This window comes from Semicossyphus pulcher, unplaced genomic scaffold (genome assembly GCF_022749685.1).
Source record: "Semicossyphus pulcher isolate SPU_LCO1_2020_fin unplaced genomic scaffold, fSemPul1.0.p SCAF_15, whole genome shotgun sequence".
NCBI classification, from domain to species: domain Eukaryota; kingdom Metazoa; phylum Chordata; class Actinopteri; order Labriformes; family Labridae; genus Semicossyphus; species Semicossyphus pulcher.
In genome coordinates, this window is record NW_027211659.1 from 8,957,601 (window position 1) to 8,974,173 (window position 16,573).

General features: G+C 40.5%; 1 protein-coding gene across 1 annotated transcript in view; it reads right to left on the minus strand.

Annotated features, from left to right (window-relative positions):
• The window catches only part of st6gal2a (ST6 beta-galactosamide alpha-2,6-sialyltranferase 2a), a 64,966-nt gene that overhangs the window by 11,902 nt on the left and 36,491 nt on the right, over positions 1-16,573 (minus strand). Inside the window, exons 4-6 of the mRNA XM_069662912.1 lie at positions 8,480-8,577; positions 7,437-7,538; positions 674-848 (exon numbers count right to left, since the gene is read on the minus strand). Coding sequence (XP_069519013.1) covers positions 674-848; positions 7,437-7,538; positions 8,480-8,577 — 375 coding nt within the window. The remainder of the gene's footprint in view (positions 1-673; positions 849-7,436; positions 7,539-8,479; positions 8,578-16,573) is intronic.

The window sequence follows — 16,573 nt, forward strand, 5'->3', positions numbered from 1 at the left end:
TATAACTTTAAACAACAATACTTTTAAATTGTTGCATTTATTGAATAACAAGTGAAGGGAGGCATTCAAAAAGGCATTATTATTAAACTTGACAGTATAAAATCTGTACTATGATGTTGTGTTGTCAGCTTCTACACATCACAGTGACAACCTCACATTAATTTAAGGCAGATAAAATTATTCTTGATAAATACATTAAATCTCCCTGACTACTGAGGATCAGCCATAAGAATAATGTTCTGTCGCTCTGGGGTAAACCAATTCTACTAACCATAATTGGATGTTTTGTATTATGTGGCTGTTTTCGGGAAAAGGCAAATTGAAATGTCTGGAAATTATATAGTGAAAGAGACGGACATGAAGTGGATATTGACAAGCTGGAGAGTTTCTTAGATGAGCTTACAGTGGTCACATTCCCATTGCCCCCCCTGCACAGAAGTGTTGCTTTGGAGTGCATTGCATAGCCCTGCTGCATGCTGATAATGTTGCTATGCATACTGAAGATAAAAAATTTCATCATGTATTAGAATGTGTGTCTTCGTGCCTATATATCTCCTCCAGGACCAGGCAAGGAAACGCCGAGATAAGAGCACAAAGGCAACTGCGAGAGAACAGACGTACCCTGCATGCATACCGACTGTATGTATGCATGTTGGTACGTGCGTGTACTCACCTATGAAGCCAGACGAGGGAGGATTGGGCTGGATGTTCTCCTGAGTGTTGCCCTGTATCACGTCCCAAAGTTTCCACACATAACTGGGGTGAAGGATGTAGAAGGGCTGGTCGGGATGGAGCTTGCGGTGATCAACATACGGACCAAACAGGTTGTAGTCAGGACTGGTATACCACTGAAGAAGAAAGAGAGAAAGGGGGGCGAACACCTCAGTCAAGACTATCTACTGATTCTTTTTCAGCTTACATTCAATTCACACTTTATGATGTATCAAATGGCAAAAAAAGAAATCAATACTGTAGTCATTAGGTGGCACGTTTTAAAATCCACATCCAGCCGTTTCAGGGGCATAAAAACATGCTGTGCTTTTGATTCCTCCACTTAAATGTGTGGCCTTCACATGCAGAGTTAAACACTTGAAGGCAGCTTTTACATTCATCTGCTTCTCTTTGCTCACCTTAAATCTCACAACGTACGAGCAGCATTTTGTAACAACTCCAATCCACACTTTGTGCCTGAAGTGTTGTAACATCACACTTATAAGCTGCATATTGAATAAACACAAAAATGTGTCCGTTCAGTAAAGAAGGAGACATATTTAATCCAGTGCTTTAAATTAGGAAAGGAAGAATATGTGCGTATTCATAGATTTGGATATTGTATGTGACTGACTGAGCATATTGGACCTCCACTGATGCGACTCTCTGTCTATATGGCTCTGGACATTTGTTTGGGGAGTAGGCGGGGCTGCTCCTCTGCTGCCCTCACCTACTTTCACAGCGCGCACCTGCTTTCAAACACGTTGTCATTGGCCTCATAAGGACAGTCCTTGTAACACATTGCCCACAAAAGTGCACATTGACCTGATGGGGTCAGCCACATACTAGGTTTTGACCTTGTTAATGAGGTAGAATGAGTAGCTGTAACTTCTTTTGGAAAGAGACACAATTTATTATGTAAAGCAAAGTGCTTTTTAGGTCTAAAAAGTATGTTTTTCGTGGGACTTTTTAGTGCTGGAAATCTGTGTGCAAGGGCTGTTTATATGGAAGTAGGCCAACATGTAAATAAAATCGTTTATGTATATGTATAATTATGTTTTCATAGACCAGGCCAATTTAATAGTTGTTGAAAGGAAACAAATAGTCGGCATGGAAATGCACACTCGTTGGCGGTTGGCAAAGTATGGATGTATGAATGAAAAAGAGGCCAAAATACATACATGCAGTGTTTTAACTCACACAGAGAAATGTGTTTTCCTCTGATTTCACTCACAGCATTCTTTCATCTTTCAGATCTGATGGCTGCAGCAGGCTTTCATCAGAACTACAAAAACTAATTTCCGTACATGCACATAGTGTTTGTTCAGTATCTCACCCTCCCTGTCAACATCCAGGGGAAAACAATTTTTTACTTTTGCAAATGCCAAGGATTTAAAATAACAAAAAGATAACAATGCTGTGAGTTTTCTGTGCAATGGCTTTTCTCCTGTGCAATGAATCTTGAATCCTGTGAGGGAAACATAAAGCTACACATCAAGGGCAACTTTCACTAAACGATTGCACAGCTTTTGCGCCTGCTAAACATGTGCAAATGACACAAAAAGGCCCTGCCTAATTCTCAAAGCACACGCAAAGGGTAAAATGCTCCCAGAACTTCGCTGCAGAGCAAACAGAGTCATTATGCAGACAATCAGGGCAAATCTGGCCCCTTCTAAAACGTCTAAAGTCCAAAACTCAAGCGCTAACAGCACCACACAGTTAAGAGTGAAAATATTACACTTTTGTATGATCAAAAAAATATATGTGTCTGTAAATACCGTCAGTTAATATGTTGTCATTATTATTATAATCAGGAGATCAAACAGTACGGGGCTGTCCGAGGCTCAACCCCGCCACACAGGCACACTTTTTCACGCATGGAGACGCTCTGTAGCCGTCACACATGATGGTGATTATTATACATGGGCTCACTCAAGAAATAAAGCTGTGTTACAGACAGTGAAACAAGTAAAACCCATGTCAAGCCTTTACTGTTAAAAGAGCTGCCCCCTCCTCTCCCTGCTTATCATCCATCTGTGGACGGAGTTGAGCTTCAGTTAAGAGCGCAGCTCCGCGCAGCAGAGAGTGGAGGTGCTGGCAGCTCCTCATCAAAATTGGTTGCAAAACAAAAGCAAACTGCAACGGATCTGCAAAACTTAATGGGAGTGTTTGCGCTTGAATATCATGAGTGCAATTTGCTTTGTGAATCGGACCCTGAGATGGAGCGGATGGAAATGATGCGCAACTTATGGCGCTATCAGCGACCGCAATCCATTCTTAGTGAATCTGAGCAGTAACCCATCCTAGTACTATCTGAATAAGCTGTAAATAAGATGTACATAGTGTATACAGTTTTTAATATTATTATTAGGAGTATATTTATTGTTTATTATCTTATTGTTGTTTGTATTTTTTGTTTATTGCTACTTTACTCTGACTCTTGAGCTGCTGTAACAAATTTATAATAAAGCAATATACCTTATTTTATCTTATGCATGATGATACTACTCAGTAAGAACACATAGCTTGCAGCTGTACTTTAGCTGTACTTTAATGACTTCACCTTCAAAGAGAAGCATAAAAAGCCTGCGAACATTTCTCACTGCCAGTTTGTGCTGCGTCGTGCTGTGTGGTTCAGCAGCTGCTGCAGCTCTGCACTACAGGTGCTTCACTTAATGTGCTCCGTCACAGTAGGTGGGTTTTATGTTTTATTTACATCATCCAGGTATGTTTTTTATTGTTACACTTTAAGATAAATAATCTATGATATGCATGGTGTGCTTTGAACAAAATAGAACTAAAACATAGTTACTGTAAGGCACCAAAATAACTTAATATAAAACATAATTACATCATAACATCCACATGAGTGCAGCAGGAGACGGCATGTTGTGTGCATGTATGGATGCAAGTACAGGTAAGGGCCCTTAGTGAGTTTGTCCATGCAATCATGTCATCATGGAAACTCTTTTCTTGTTTGACTTATTTGCAAAAAAAATTCTGCCAGAGTCGATTTAATGTCAAATTAAAGTGTTTCAGAGTCACTCGGGAGCTTCAGGATTCACCGCCTGACTTTGTGCATTTTTATGTTTAACACGTCTGTCTGATTTGACAGTTGGCAACCAAAACACATCAGCCAGGATTATCAAAGCAGCTGGGAAAGCTGTAAGCCTCTGACAGAAATCATTAGCGGCGATGTAACACTGCTGTGTACAGAGAGGGGCTGTGTATAATTCATGACACTGAACTGAACTCACCTTTATTATGAATCAGGGAATGCTGCCCTCGGAGCAATGCGTAACACCTCTAGTATAGGGGATCCTTTGTTCATGAGTACATTAAGCCTACCTGGTACAAACAGCACAAACAGTCCCCATAGATGGACTTACTCAAGTTATATAAACTTCTGCACACCTTCCTGTGTGCAGTTCGCCGCTCTTACTGTGCTGCGTTTAGCGTCTTTGTCGGGGAAACGAAGAGAAGTGTTCTTGCCTGCTGCATAAACAAGTTAATTCAATTTATTCTATAACTCTGGATTATTATCCATTGAACATATTGTACGTATTCAATGCAATACAATGCATCAAACTATATAAACATGGTCATGTAAACAGGCTGTCACTTATTGATGCTAATGAAGGTCAGTTATGATGGGTTGACGGCAGAAATGCATCATCCTATAAGTTATCGGTTTTTCCCTCCACATAAAAGTGCGGATGTGTTTTTCATTCAATTAAACCGCCTCTAATTTCGCAGAAGAGATGTAGAAGCTTAATTAACTCGTCCATCATTTGCTGTTTTTCATAAAGAAAGGAGAGCCTGATGAACACTGGGCTTTTCAATGGATCCATAATGAAAAAATACATAACAGAGCGGACTTATGAATGACTCTAACACAATACATTTCTATAATACTGAATACATGCATTGTGCACTTCACTGTCCGCTGTTATTAATAGTAGGTTTAGTAAAATTTTTAATTTAAAAAATCTGTTGTGCGCATGTGCAACAGTCACGTTGCAGGACGTGCAGAGGCAAATTAACTGCAAAGCTACTTTATTGTTGCTCAGTGCAAAAGGAGTACTCGCCATTTTCTCATTTTCCATCACTAATCTACAACAAAAGTCTGACTCATATCACATGAGTGCAGATCTTTACGAGAGCACAGAGTGAACTGACTGTTGAGCTGCAGAGTCACCTGCCTGGAAACTATAAACAAGCATACAACGCTGCTGCCGTCACAGATCATAGCGGTGGGATGATCGATCGTTTTTTCAGTGCGTGTATTGCCGTGATCAGCGGCACCGCATCCCGGTGCTTGTTAACGCTGTGGCCAGAAAAACGGACCGTTCACGGAGTGGACACGCCCCGGAGTGTTTAGCTTTAGCTGTTTAGCTTAGCACACACAGCGTGAGGTTGTGCCTGTGCCGACAGGATGTAGGAGACGTGAGCTTTCGTTCCCTAAAGGTTGCCGTCACCGGGCTGATCATGCTGATTAAACATACATTTGAAGCTCATTAGAAATAGCAGCTGCAAGTCTGATTGTATTTACATGTATTTCATAAAGAAAGTGTTGCTCCACCTGAACTCTCTCTACTTATTCATGCAGGTGTCAGAGTCTCTGAACCAAGCGTGATAAAAGTAGGAGGACTTTGTTTTGTTAGAAGAAAAGTTAGAAGGTTTATGTACAGAAGAACACACTGAATTTATCTGGTATAATTTCCTGTATTTTTTTAATATTGCAATAAATATTACAGAACAAAAAGTTATCGCAATATCCCTTAATTCCAATATCGTGCAGCCCTAGTTGTTAGGTATGTAAAAATAAAAATTAAGATCTTGGAAAATTGGCCATTTCAAGTCGGAAAACCCCAAAATATTCCGATTATTATCATAGAAAACAAGGAAAAGCAGCAAAGCCTCAAAACTTGAGGAGCTGGAACCAGAGAATTAAATTAGTTTTTGCTTTTGAAATAAAAACACACAACCCAATATTGCAAACTATAAACAATAAATGGACTTAAATGAAACTAATATTTAAGTGAAATTGAATGTATTTATTGTAATATTGTAAATAAGTAAACAACAGAACATACATTTTAATTTGGGCACTATGAATCTCAGTATTTCCACAGGCTAGTAGCTGCCATTAGTTGTGGCTAAATGGGCTACAGGGCTGCAGAGAAAAAGGCACGTGGCTGTGAAGCACATCGTGTCCTTTGTAAAAATCCCAACAATCCCTTACCCAGAATCCTTCTCTTTGTGTGGCTGACTGCTTTGTTCAGCAGAAACCCTATCTATTATTGGATAACAAGAAGCATGCTGCAGCTACATAACAATGTGCTTCATGTATGTTTGTGTATAAGAGCACACAAACACTATCGCGCTAACTGATCAACCTCAATGTGGTTGACTCTTTGTTTAAATGAGCCATTTCAGTGATTGGGAAGAAAATGGGCTCCATCTAGCAGCGTTGTATTGTGCAGTGTGAGATCACCAGGCAGCACAATAACAACCATGCTCCTGCAGAGAACAAAAGGTCAACTAATTTAAAAAGACAAGTGGTTCTATTATTAACCTGTGGAAAAAAAACAAAAACGGCTGAAGTAAATCAATAAGAACAGACAAGGACGTATTTAATATTCCAACATCATAGAAATTGGCAAAAAAAAAAAATCGCAGCATGCAAATTAATTCTATTTGCAGACAGCGGTTTTCAGGATATTAACCTGAACGCTCTATTCCTCTCAGGAGGCTATAGGATCTTATTGATTGCGGCGGGAGCCCGCTCCTCGAATTATAATTAAAAGGTAGAACAAAGAAGAAGAAGGGGAGGCGTGTGAGAATAGAGTGAAAGAGGGAGTCACAATTCAACGATTTTTCATACATCCCGAGAATTATTTTCTGTCTCTCAATCTGCGTAGGTGTCACAGCGACCCATGAGACAGCTGTACTAACTCATTTCATTCACACAGCGGCCATTTTCCTCTGACATCACTCCCAGGGTGGGAAGCTCAAATGCTGTTATAATGTCCTACTGCTGTGTACGTAGAGAATCTGACAAAAACTCCTTATTCTTCCTTATAGAACTACAACTTATCAGAGAAGCCATTAGCGCTAACGGCAAGCAACAGCCAAAGTTAGCATTCAACCACTTACTAGCTCACATTAATGTTTGACAATGTTACGCAATAAACTATAAGAAAGGCTTATATTCCTAGCTAACATTGCGTTAGCTCATGGAACGTGTTAAGTTAGCTTGCTAACTAGGTTAGCCATAGTAACAAGAAAGCTTGTTAAATAACCAGATAATAGGAGACGTGTAAATTTCTAGCTAGCATTACTGTTAGCATAAAAATGCAGGCCTTTCATCTGATATCATGTAACACTAAACGGTAATGTTAGCTAGGAAGTGGTTGAATTCTTATGTTAGCTGTTGTCTAACATTAACTAATGATTAACCTAACCTGTTGTTTTAACTTCACACATGACCAAATATGGCCCTCAAGATCTATTGCCATTAAGTTACTAATCAATTTAGAAGCAGTAAAATGATGTTAATATAGGCTATCAAATTTTTAAATTTTGTATGAAAACCTGGAACACAGCAGTCTGACATTATAACAGCCTTTCCACCCTGAGAGTGATGTCAGAGAAAAATGGCCGCCGTGTGGTCCTGGTTTGTGTGAGCAACAAACTCAGTTACTACAAGAGCCCAAACATACCTTGTGTAAGTTGACAGTGTAAGGTGCAGGGTCCCAGGCCACCAGAGTCACATTCTTGTAGATGGAGCTTGTGTTGAACTGATGTCGTGGGTTGGCCATAATCTGTAGAGTGAAATATCATGTAACAACAGCAGTGTGTTAGGATTCATTGTAAAGCCAGTAATTTTAACCAGCTTAGTTTAGCAATAAAGTCAGAAAACAGAGGGAAACAGCTAGCATAGCTCTGTCTAAACAAAATCGCTCTGTCTTAAGGTAACAAAATCTTCATTTAAGGCTCAACCTAAAGACAAAACAGGTATATATATAATATAAAAAGTGTGATCTTTATGACGGTTGTGTGCAGGAATATTTATTTTCTGGTCACAGTGACTTTTGGACTCTCCTTGTTGAAAGGCAGCCAATGGAGACTTACTGCTCCTGGCAAAGGAACAGTCTGGCACATGACGACAAAAAACTAGACAGATAGATCTATAGATACATGATATATAAAAAAATTAAACATTTTAAATACATTTACAATTGGATTATAATGCTTCAAAGAAGCTTTCGCACAGATTTTGTTTGTTTAATGTTGACAGAGCAAGGCTACAGGGACCCGTTTCCCCCTGACAGATGAGAATGTTTAAACGTTTTGTGTAATGTTAAAAACAGAAAAGCATTTGCTGCTGTTGCCGAGAAGAGTCTGTGCTTTAACTGCCATCAATACAATTATGCTGGAGCTTTTATTTTGAAGGACGTTTTTTTTGTTGTTTAGATTGACCTCCAAGAACCATGGAAACTATACAATGTGTCAAAACGTGCAAATGTGTTAGATAGTTTATTATTTCTATTTCACTGATCGGACATCAACTTAAAAAAATGATTTATAAAACACCAACCAGGCTATCAAAAAAACAACCTTCATTGTATGCAAAAAAATCATCAAACTGATAAATCATTAATGTTTTCATCGTGTGTCGCTCTGCTCGTCCTACACGTGTGACACGGCTCCCTGACTTATATTAATGATTCATTATTATGCATCATACAGGACTCTCACTCACCTGCGAGTTGATGATGCGGATGGTGGTTTTGTTCCCCACGTCTCGCTCGTATCCCTCTGTGGGTGCAGCGTTGAACCGAAGAACTGCATCATGGGTATCTGCAAGATAAACCACAGACCGAGTTATACACTACACTATGAGAATAAACAGGAAATGATAACAACATAATAAAAATGAGCTCCAAAATGATGCGGAAATGATATTGCTATACACTGTTAAGGTGCGACCTTTAAGCTCTAAATGTATTGTTTCTTTTGGTTGGTGTAATTCATGCTGCCTTAATGTAACCTACAAAACCAGAGTCATCTATTAAATCTGTTCATGTGTTTTCTTCTAACAGTTACTCATCATGGCAGATCAGCATGGAGGAAAGGGACTCACTACAGCTCTATGAACCAGAAGCAGGAAAATTCAGTGTTCAAAATGACTTGAACACCTCAGGTTAGTGTGAAAGAAATACAAAGGGAAAGAACTGTAATCCAATCCGAAAGTCCCGCCAATATATTGGCCAGTATTTTGTGAGTAAAGTGTCAAAAACCAATGTGAGAGAGAGGTAAAAATGTAGGGTCTCTGCTACAGGTTGTATAGCTAGTCCTATGTATTATAGTGGCTTCCTGTTTAATTGTCTGGGTTTCGTGTACTTATAGGATGCACTGAAAAAAACATTGAAAATTATGCACAGGCTGAAAATGTCCAAATAAAATACAATACTATAGGCCTCTGTAGTTGAAGGCTTGATGTTGTTCCACTTGTTTGTATGTTGACATGTTCATGGAGTATAAAGGCCGGTTCAGACCAAGAGCAAAGAAATGTGCCTTGTGTTACTCCTGCAGGTGTAAGTGCAGAATCATTCAGTCGCCCCCACAGACATATCTGCAAAAAAAAAACGCAATCATTTCTCTGTTCATTACAGCTGAGGAGCGCCCATTCAGCCGTTTCTGGTGAGTCTCAGAGCAGCAAGTCACTCTGGCTTACTTCAGCGGTATGAACCAGCAAGAGAAGCAGTCTTTCTTGCACTCAACCGGCTGAAAGTTGCCGAAACAACAACATGATGCCGATTTGTTAAAAGCACAAATGCATGTTTTGTCAGGTCTGCCCGCAAGGGGACGAAAAAACAACTTTCTTTTCTGATGCATTCCAGGAAATCAGGGAAAACTAAACGCTGATTGGTTTTCACAACATAGCCTCAAGCTAATTTATCGCTCTGGTTGAAATCTTGGAATTGCCCACTGCAAGTTTGTTATTTCAATTGTTTTGAGTTTTCAGAAAGAGAGAGTTCATTTTTTTAATTAAACACAAGATACTTGTGCCCTAGTGCCCTGTACCCATAAGGATAAGCCAAGGTGAAGAAACCCCTCCCCATGTACCCTTATACCAATAATTAATCTAACCAACCAGCATTGCCAACTTACACAGACCCAGGCTCAGTTCCTGCCAGCTCCAGGTATGGACAACGAGACAAGCACCTGCCTACATCTCAGATCACTTACAGCCTTACAACCCCAGCAGGTGTCTGGGGTCCTCTGACCAGGGGTTGCTTGTTATCCCTCACTCCAGGCTCAAAACCAAAGGTGACCGCATTTCAGTTTGTAGCTCCAATACTTTGGATCTCTGGATACTGTTGACACCTTATAACCCACCTGTTTAGACTAGCTTTTACTTAATCTGTTGAGTATATTATTTTTTCTGCTTTTTACCCTGATTTTACTTGTTTCTCCTGTTTTAACTTTGTTTTGTGTTTTTATCTCGTCTGTGTTTCTTTGATTCTCTCTGTAACGCACCTTGTGGCTTCTGTTCTAGAAAGGTGCTATATAAATAAACAGATTATTTATTATCATTATACTGCCGGCCCAAACACATGGCTTCTTAAGGCCCCCACATTGGAGAAAGAGAGAGAGAACAAAAAAGACAAAAAACTGAGGGTCATACTTAAGTCATGTACATAAGTGAAGGCAATGTAGGTGATACAATCATCAGGAAGGCACGAAAGGAGGATGGGATGGTGGGTAAAAGGTGGGGTAGAAATGCAGAGACCAACTAATCTAAAGTGTTTGCATCACATTTGTTGCCATAATAGTCTAAAAAAGAGCTGCCATTAACATAACCTCATGAATCCAGCTGAATGAGACAGAGGAGTGGGTGATTTCCAGAAGAATAAGCCGGTGGGCTAGCAATGTAAAGAATGCCATTAGATCTGACTGATGTCTGGGTATCCCGCAGTTGCTCAGAATAACCCAAAATGTTGCAATGACAGAATCTGGGTCAACCCTTTATTTACAAATGTAGGAGAACCTGAACCAAGACTAGGTCAAAACCTAGTATGTGGCTGACCGCATCAGGTCAATGTGCGCTTTTGTGGGCAATGTGTTACAAGGACTGTCCTTATGAGGCCGATGCGCGCTGAGGACGTAGGTGAGGTCAGCGAACGAGCAGCGGATGAGCAGCCCCGCCTACTCCCCAAACAAAGTGTCCAGAGCCATATAGACAGAGAGTCGCGTCAGTGGAGGTCCAATATGCTCCATGATCCGGCATTGCGATGTCGCAACTCTGTCTCTCTACGGCTCTGGAAGTACCGTCACTCAGTCAGTCACATACAGACCTGTGTGAAGGGCTGACCCCGGCAGTCAGCCAAAAAATGTCAGCCCAGAACATGTACAGTTTTGGACATGTCCAAAACATATGGCAGTCCACTGCAAATTTGCATCACACCAATGACTCTCTGTCTTTTAGTTGCACACTTATTCAGACTTATTCAGAGAGCTGTCCTTCTGACTTTTATCTGGATGCATCTTTTCACAAGTAACTTTTCTTTCACTTTAATAAAATGCAGTGCTTTACATCCTAGCACCTCGATAGGATCACAAAATTAAACTGAAGGATTATTAATGATAAAATAACAATTTTTTTTTATGAAAGTAACCATGATAGAAGTTTAAAGGGGAAATCTGTTTAAAACCTCTGCAATGTGTTGCATTTCATTAGCCTATCGTCTTTTTTTCATAAAATCTCAGTACGAAAAGGAACAATTACAGCCGTCAGATACATTCAGAGGAGGACAAAGTAATAACCTCTCAAAGTTGGAGGAGAGGAAGCATGACGCGGCATGACATAAAACACTTGTGTAAAGTTCAAGTGCATGAGAATCTAAAAAAATAAATGTAGGCACACGTGGAGTGTTGAAACCGTGTTGTTTAGGAGAGCAGCTCATGCTTCTGAAGTCTCATCTCCAGATCAGCCTTTGTGCACTAAATGCAGTAATTTACTGTGCGCCTGACATGCTCTCATTACAGCTTCCTGATCACACATTGTTTCAGACTCTGCTTCACCGACTCTGCTCCTCGTGCCCCTTTCACATTTGAGCCCACTTCAACTTTTTAACCATGTATGTCCATAAATTATTGTGTTTTAACATTTGCACCTGCTCCAAAACTACAGTATACACCTCCTTAGAGTTTGCAGAGGTTCCCTTATCTCTCCCCATCGCTAAAGCCATTTGACTGAAGACAGGCTTTGTGCAAGATTATAAAGCATTGAATGCTTCAGCAGCGATTTGTCCTCAGACCGAATCATAAAAAATTACATAAAAAATAAATAATAAATGAAAAAAAGCCTGGTGCCTACCTGTCATTTAACTTCCATTATATGTACATTCACCTGGTGTGCCCAAGCTGCCTGGTACGTTCCAGTGTTCATTTAAACATTAGTTTTAAAGTGGCTGCACACTGCCCAGACAAACGCCAACCAACTCCAGCTGTTGGGTCAGTGTGTGCTGACAGATGCTGTTGGTTGGAGTTGGTTGGATGGAGTTGTTCAAATTTGACATATCCAGTTGGGTTTGGTGGAGATGTGGAAAGTCAGACCAATGTGTGCGTATTCCCAACATTGTTGTTTTTTACCTTAATAACTTTTTATGTCTTCATCATCGCTCTCGATTAACAGTCTGACCGAAGCAGACAGCTGGTCCTTTTTGTGCGAAAGAAGCTTCAAATGGTGCGTCAAGCGCCCCTTTTTCTGTAAGCCTCGTCTCGTTAATGAAACATACGTGTCGTCAGAGTTTTTATTATCAACAATCTATTTTTAGCTCGTCAACGTCTCGTCTTCGTCATAGAAAAAAGACATTTATTGAAATTAACACTGGTATCTTCAAAACAAAAGCATTAACAAGAACTCCAAATGACTAAATTAGTAATACTAATCCAACTGATACAGCCGTATTCTTCTAAAAAAGGAAAGATTGTTGGCATTAACTTTAATGATCTTGGCCGTATTTTATCAAATAAGAGCCACTCAGAAGGCAAAGGTCATCTTGGAAGACCCTCGCCACCCTCTAGAGGAGGTTCACTTACACTAGGAGGGCAAATCAAACATACCTCAGGTCATTTGTTCCTTCGGCAGTTGGGTTCTTAAAGGTAAAGGTAGATAAAATATAGACTTTTACTAATATAATATAACATAAATCATCACTTATGGGCCTTTATACATGTGTGTTGGCGAGTGTGTGTGCAGACCCTTGTGAGACCCTTTCCTCTGCATCTATTCTGTTGTTTTGCTTTGCACGGGACGTTTTCAGGAGGGGCGCTGTCGTGGTTACCTAAGCCAATCACAATTTATAGGTGAGTGTGGGAGTGGTTCAGATTAGCAACTGGGCCCCATTCAGACCGGCTAACATGGTGAAAGAGCGATACAGAGGTAACAGTGACGCTGTGGTGTTTGCTCGGTGGGGCAGGCGTGGTCTTGAACGAGAGAGTGAGCTTCTGGTGATGAAGAGCCTTGGTTTTACACAGTGCCTGTTTTTGCAACACGTCCCTCCTGAATCCAAAACATATGCAAAAGGCTGTTTTTTTTTCACCACTAAATTGCCACTGATGGCTAATTTGGGCTTCATCTGATCGCATCACAATAGTGTGAAAGCACGGCCATCATGCCCAGGGCTCCATCACACATCTCTGCCTGCATGCTTAGTGAGAAAGCATCGCTTGTTTACATAAGAAAAATATATTCATGTGATAAATTCCGACATTGGTGATGTTTTTATTTGGAATGCCCATGAAAGGAAATTCTACTGAAGGCATCATGACTGACAGTCAGCATCTCTTTGTTTTCCCCTCCGAGGGTCAGCAAGTGTGTGCGCAGGAGAGCGCTCCAAGGACTCGCCCAGTTATGCAGTTTTACAGATGACTTCCTAAAAGCTTTCCTTTTCTGAGGAAGTGTGCAAACAAGGTCAGAGAGCATCACATCCCAGGTTGTAGTTCTGTCAGCCTACAGTTGCCTACTTTGGATATCTTTTAAGAATCGAGAATCTTTAGTATGACTAATTACTGCACGTCTTTACTGTAATGATTTTTGTGCTGCAAATCTGGAATCTGCGCCAGACTGGCTTCGGTGATCTGTATCACAGCTGCATTCACAGATTACATCTGACATCTGCACCAGTTTTGGGATTGGAGATTATAATTCTTAATTTCTTTCAGGCTTCACCTCAGGCTCTCGCTCCCTTCCCGTGTTCCGTATTCTTCTTCTCTTCTCCAGATGCAGCCCGAGCTATTTTAATTGACAAAAAATGTGCCCTAATTATTGTCGGCGCTGCATGTTAAGTATTTGTTTCCTCGTGTTGGTTTGCGTATTCTGAACACTTCACATAGCAGCTGCTGGACGTCACGCTTTGACGCTACAAGTCCAATGCCACTACTATATATATATATATATATATTCTCCCATTCTGTTTCCGAATAGATCATTTTTTGTGATGGTTCAGCCTCAGATATGCAATATCTTTGAGCTCATGCCATCATGAGTAATACAGATGCAATGGAGGTGGATTCTGGCTGAGTTCTGCTCCCTGACACATGCTTGTATCTTGTCTGAGGACCAGCCTGCTTCTATTTACTCTGATCTGAGACATGCATTTGTTGTAGCCCTTGACTTATGTGCAAGCTCCGCAGGGTTATGACATCAGCTATTAAACTAATCCAATATTCAACTCTTAAATCCAAGTCAATCTGTTCCCTCGGTAACATGTTAGCGGACAATACTGATTGCTGGACATCAGAGGAAAGCAACATACATCGGATAATAAGCATTAAGGGGTAATGTAGCCGAGCAAATGACGGTGGAATCGCTTGTGTATGTGCCGCAGGAATAATTTGATTCGTCTTATACAATTTAATGTTTATAAAGAAACCCGGACCGAGCAGATGTGGTACCAGCTCCACCATCTGTAACGAGGATTCCTTCTTGGAGCGAGCCAGCGAGAGCAGGTGCTCCAGTAAAAATAGCTGTCTCATCTTCATAATGGTTCCACAGCCGTCCCCTCACATCTGGAAAGACTGCACCCTTATTCAAAGTAACCACTTTTATAGTAAAAAACATCATCTACAGATGATTCTATTTCTTATGTCACCCAAAGGTGGAATTGTTGTCATGATCACTGTAAAGTCTATAAGGTCAGGACGGGTCAAGATTTTAGAATATTTTAATAGTCATTCATTTATTTTAGCAAATGGAAACGTTAATGCGATTATTATTATTATTATTATTATTAATGTGATTTTACTGGCACCTGGTTGTAATGCGGTCCTAACGCCAGACGGTGGCTGTAGCGCATCTGAAAGCTGTTTGCTAACCGCCATCAAATAAGAAAAGAAGCATGAGCGCTAGGTGTCGGTAAAACAGGTGTGGCGCTTTGAGATCTGGAACCGGAGAAAAATGCAGAGATTTATGAAAGTTATGCGTAGAACTCCTTTGAAGAAATAAACGAAAAAGAGTTTAAATACAAACTTAGCCAGGTAAAACTACCTCATCATAAGACTACAACAACTATGCACATGTCAATTAAGAACGAGGCACCAAGAAGGTTCATCCACGTTACAACAATCAATGACAAACTTTGTCACCTTTTCAGCTGTGTTATATGAGAAATACTGAAATACGTTTCATCGTCCTTTATCCGGTCGTGCCGTTTGCATATGTTAACTTTTGTGAGGCCTGAAAAGTCAGGACTATGTTGCCTAAAACATACTGAGGTATAGTATGACAGGCTGATTCTTACCATAAGAGAAATGACCCATGTCTGTGTATTACATGAGGAAGATGCAGAGGTCTTCAAATAATCGTTGAATAGTTCCCAGTGAATATCGAATAGCCCATCCCTAGTCTAGTCTACAGTTAGCACAAACCCTCTGAAGAAGCTAATACTTCACTCTAACTGTGCATGGCTGTTAGCTCTGATGTTTGTGAATTTGCAATTAGGCTCAATTATATAGAAAGAGGCCATTTTTGCCCTGAATCTATGCATAATTGCTAAAACATGGAAATACATGCAAATAGCACCGAACCACTGCAACCTTTGAAGAGCAGTTTAGAGCGCATTTCACCCTTTGCAGCAGCTTTGAATGTAGACTGTTTATGTCTGGCTCATTTGACACAAAAAACAAGCAATTTTGTGAGTTTGCTCTTGAGTCTATTTTGGGCTTTCCTTTTTGTACAGTTCTGTCTGGTTAGTGTATTTTGGCGAATCAAGCCTATGTCCAAACTTAACGTTGGTGAAGTTTAAAGTCAAAACTTTAAAAGGTAAAAGTATGTTGGCGTAATCCCCAGGCTTCTCAGCTCAGTCTGCAGGCTGCTGTGAACGCCAGGTTTCACTCAGTTTTTCTTCAGCAGTCTTCGGAGAGCTGGCCAATCAGAAGAAAGTGGGCTTGGAGGGGCGGGATTTCTTAAAGGGACAGAGCTGACTGAGTCGTTTCAGGCAGAGGCTGTGTGAGGGCCTGCACAGAGCACCAGTGTGAGAAAAATTAGGAGTTTTTTAAACTGTAAATTATGCTAAGCTACTCCAGAGGTATCACAGAGTGAAATATGAATCTTGAAATTGGAATAATACCCCCCCTTTAATGGGAGCAAATGACCTTTGACCTCTGGCTTCTGTAAGGCACCTTTACAACTTGGTAACGTAAAGAGATGCAACTCACAGGCCATATTGTTAAAGGTTATTTTGTGTTGATGTTAGTCTGACTCACGGTAAGAAGACTGTGTGCATCAGCCTGCCATCGGACGCCTACTTCAGACAGAATTCTCTGTAGTACAGCCGAAAGGGGTCAA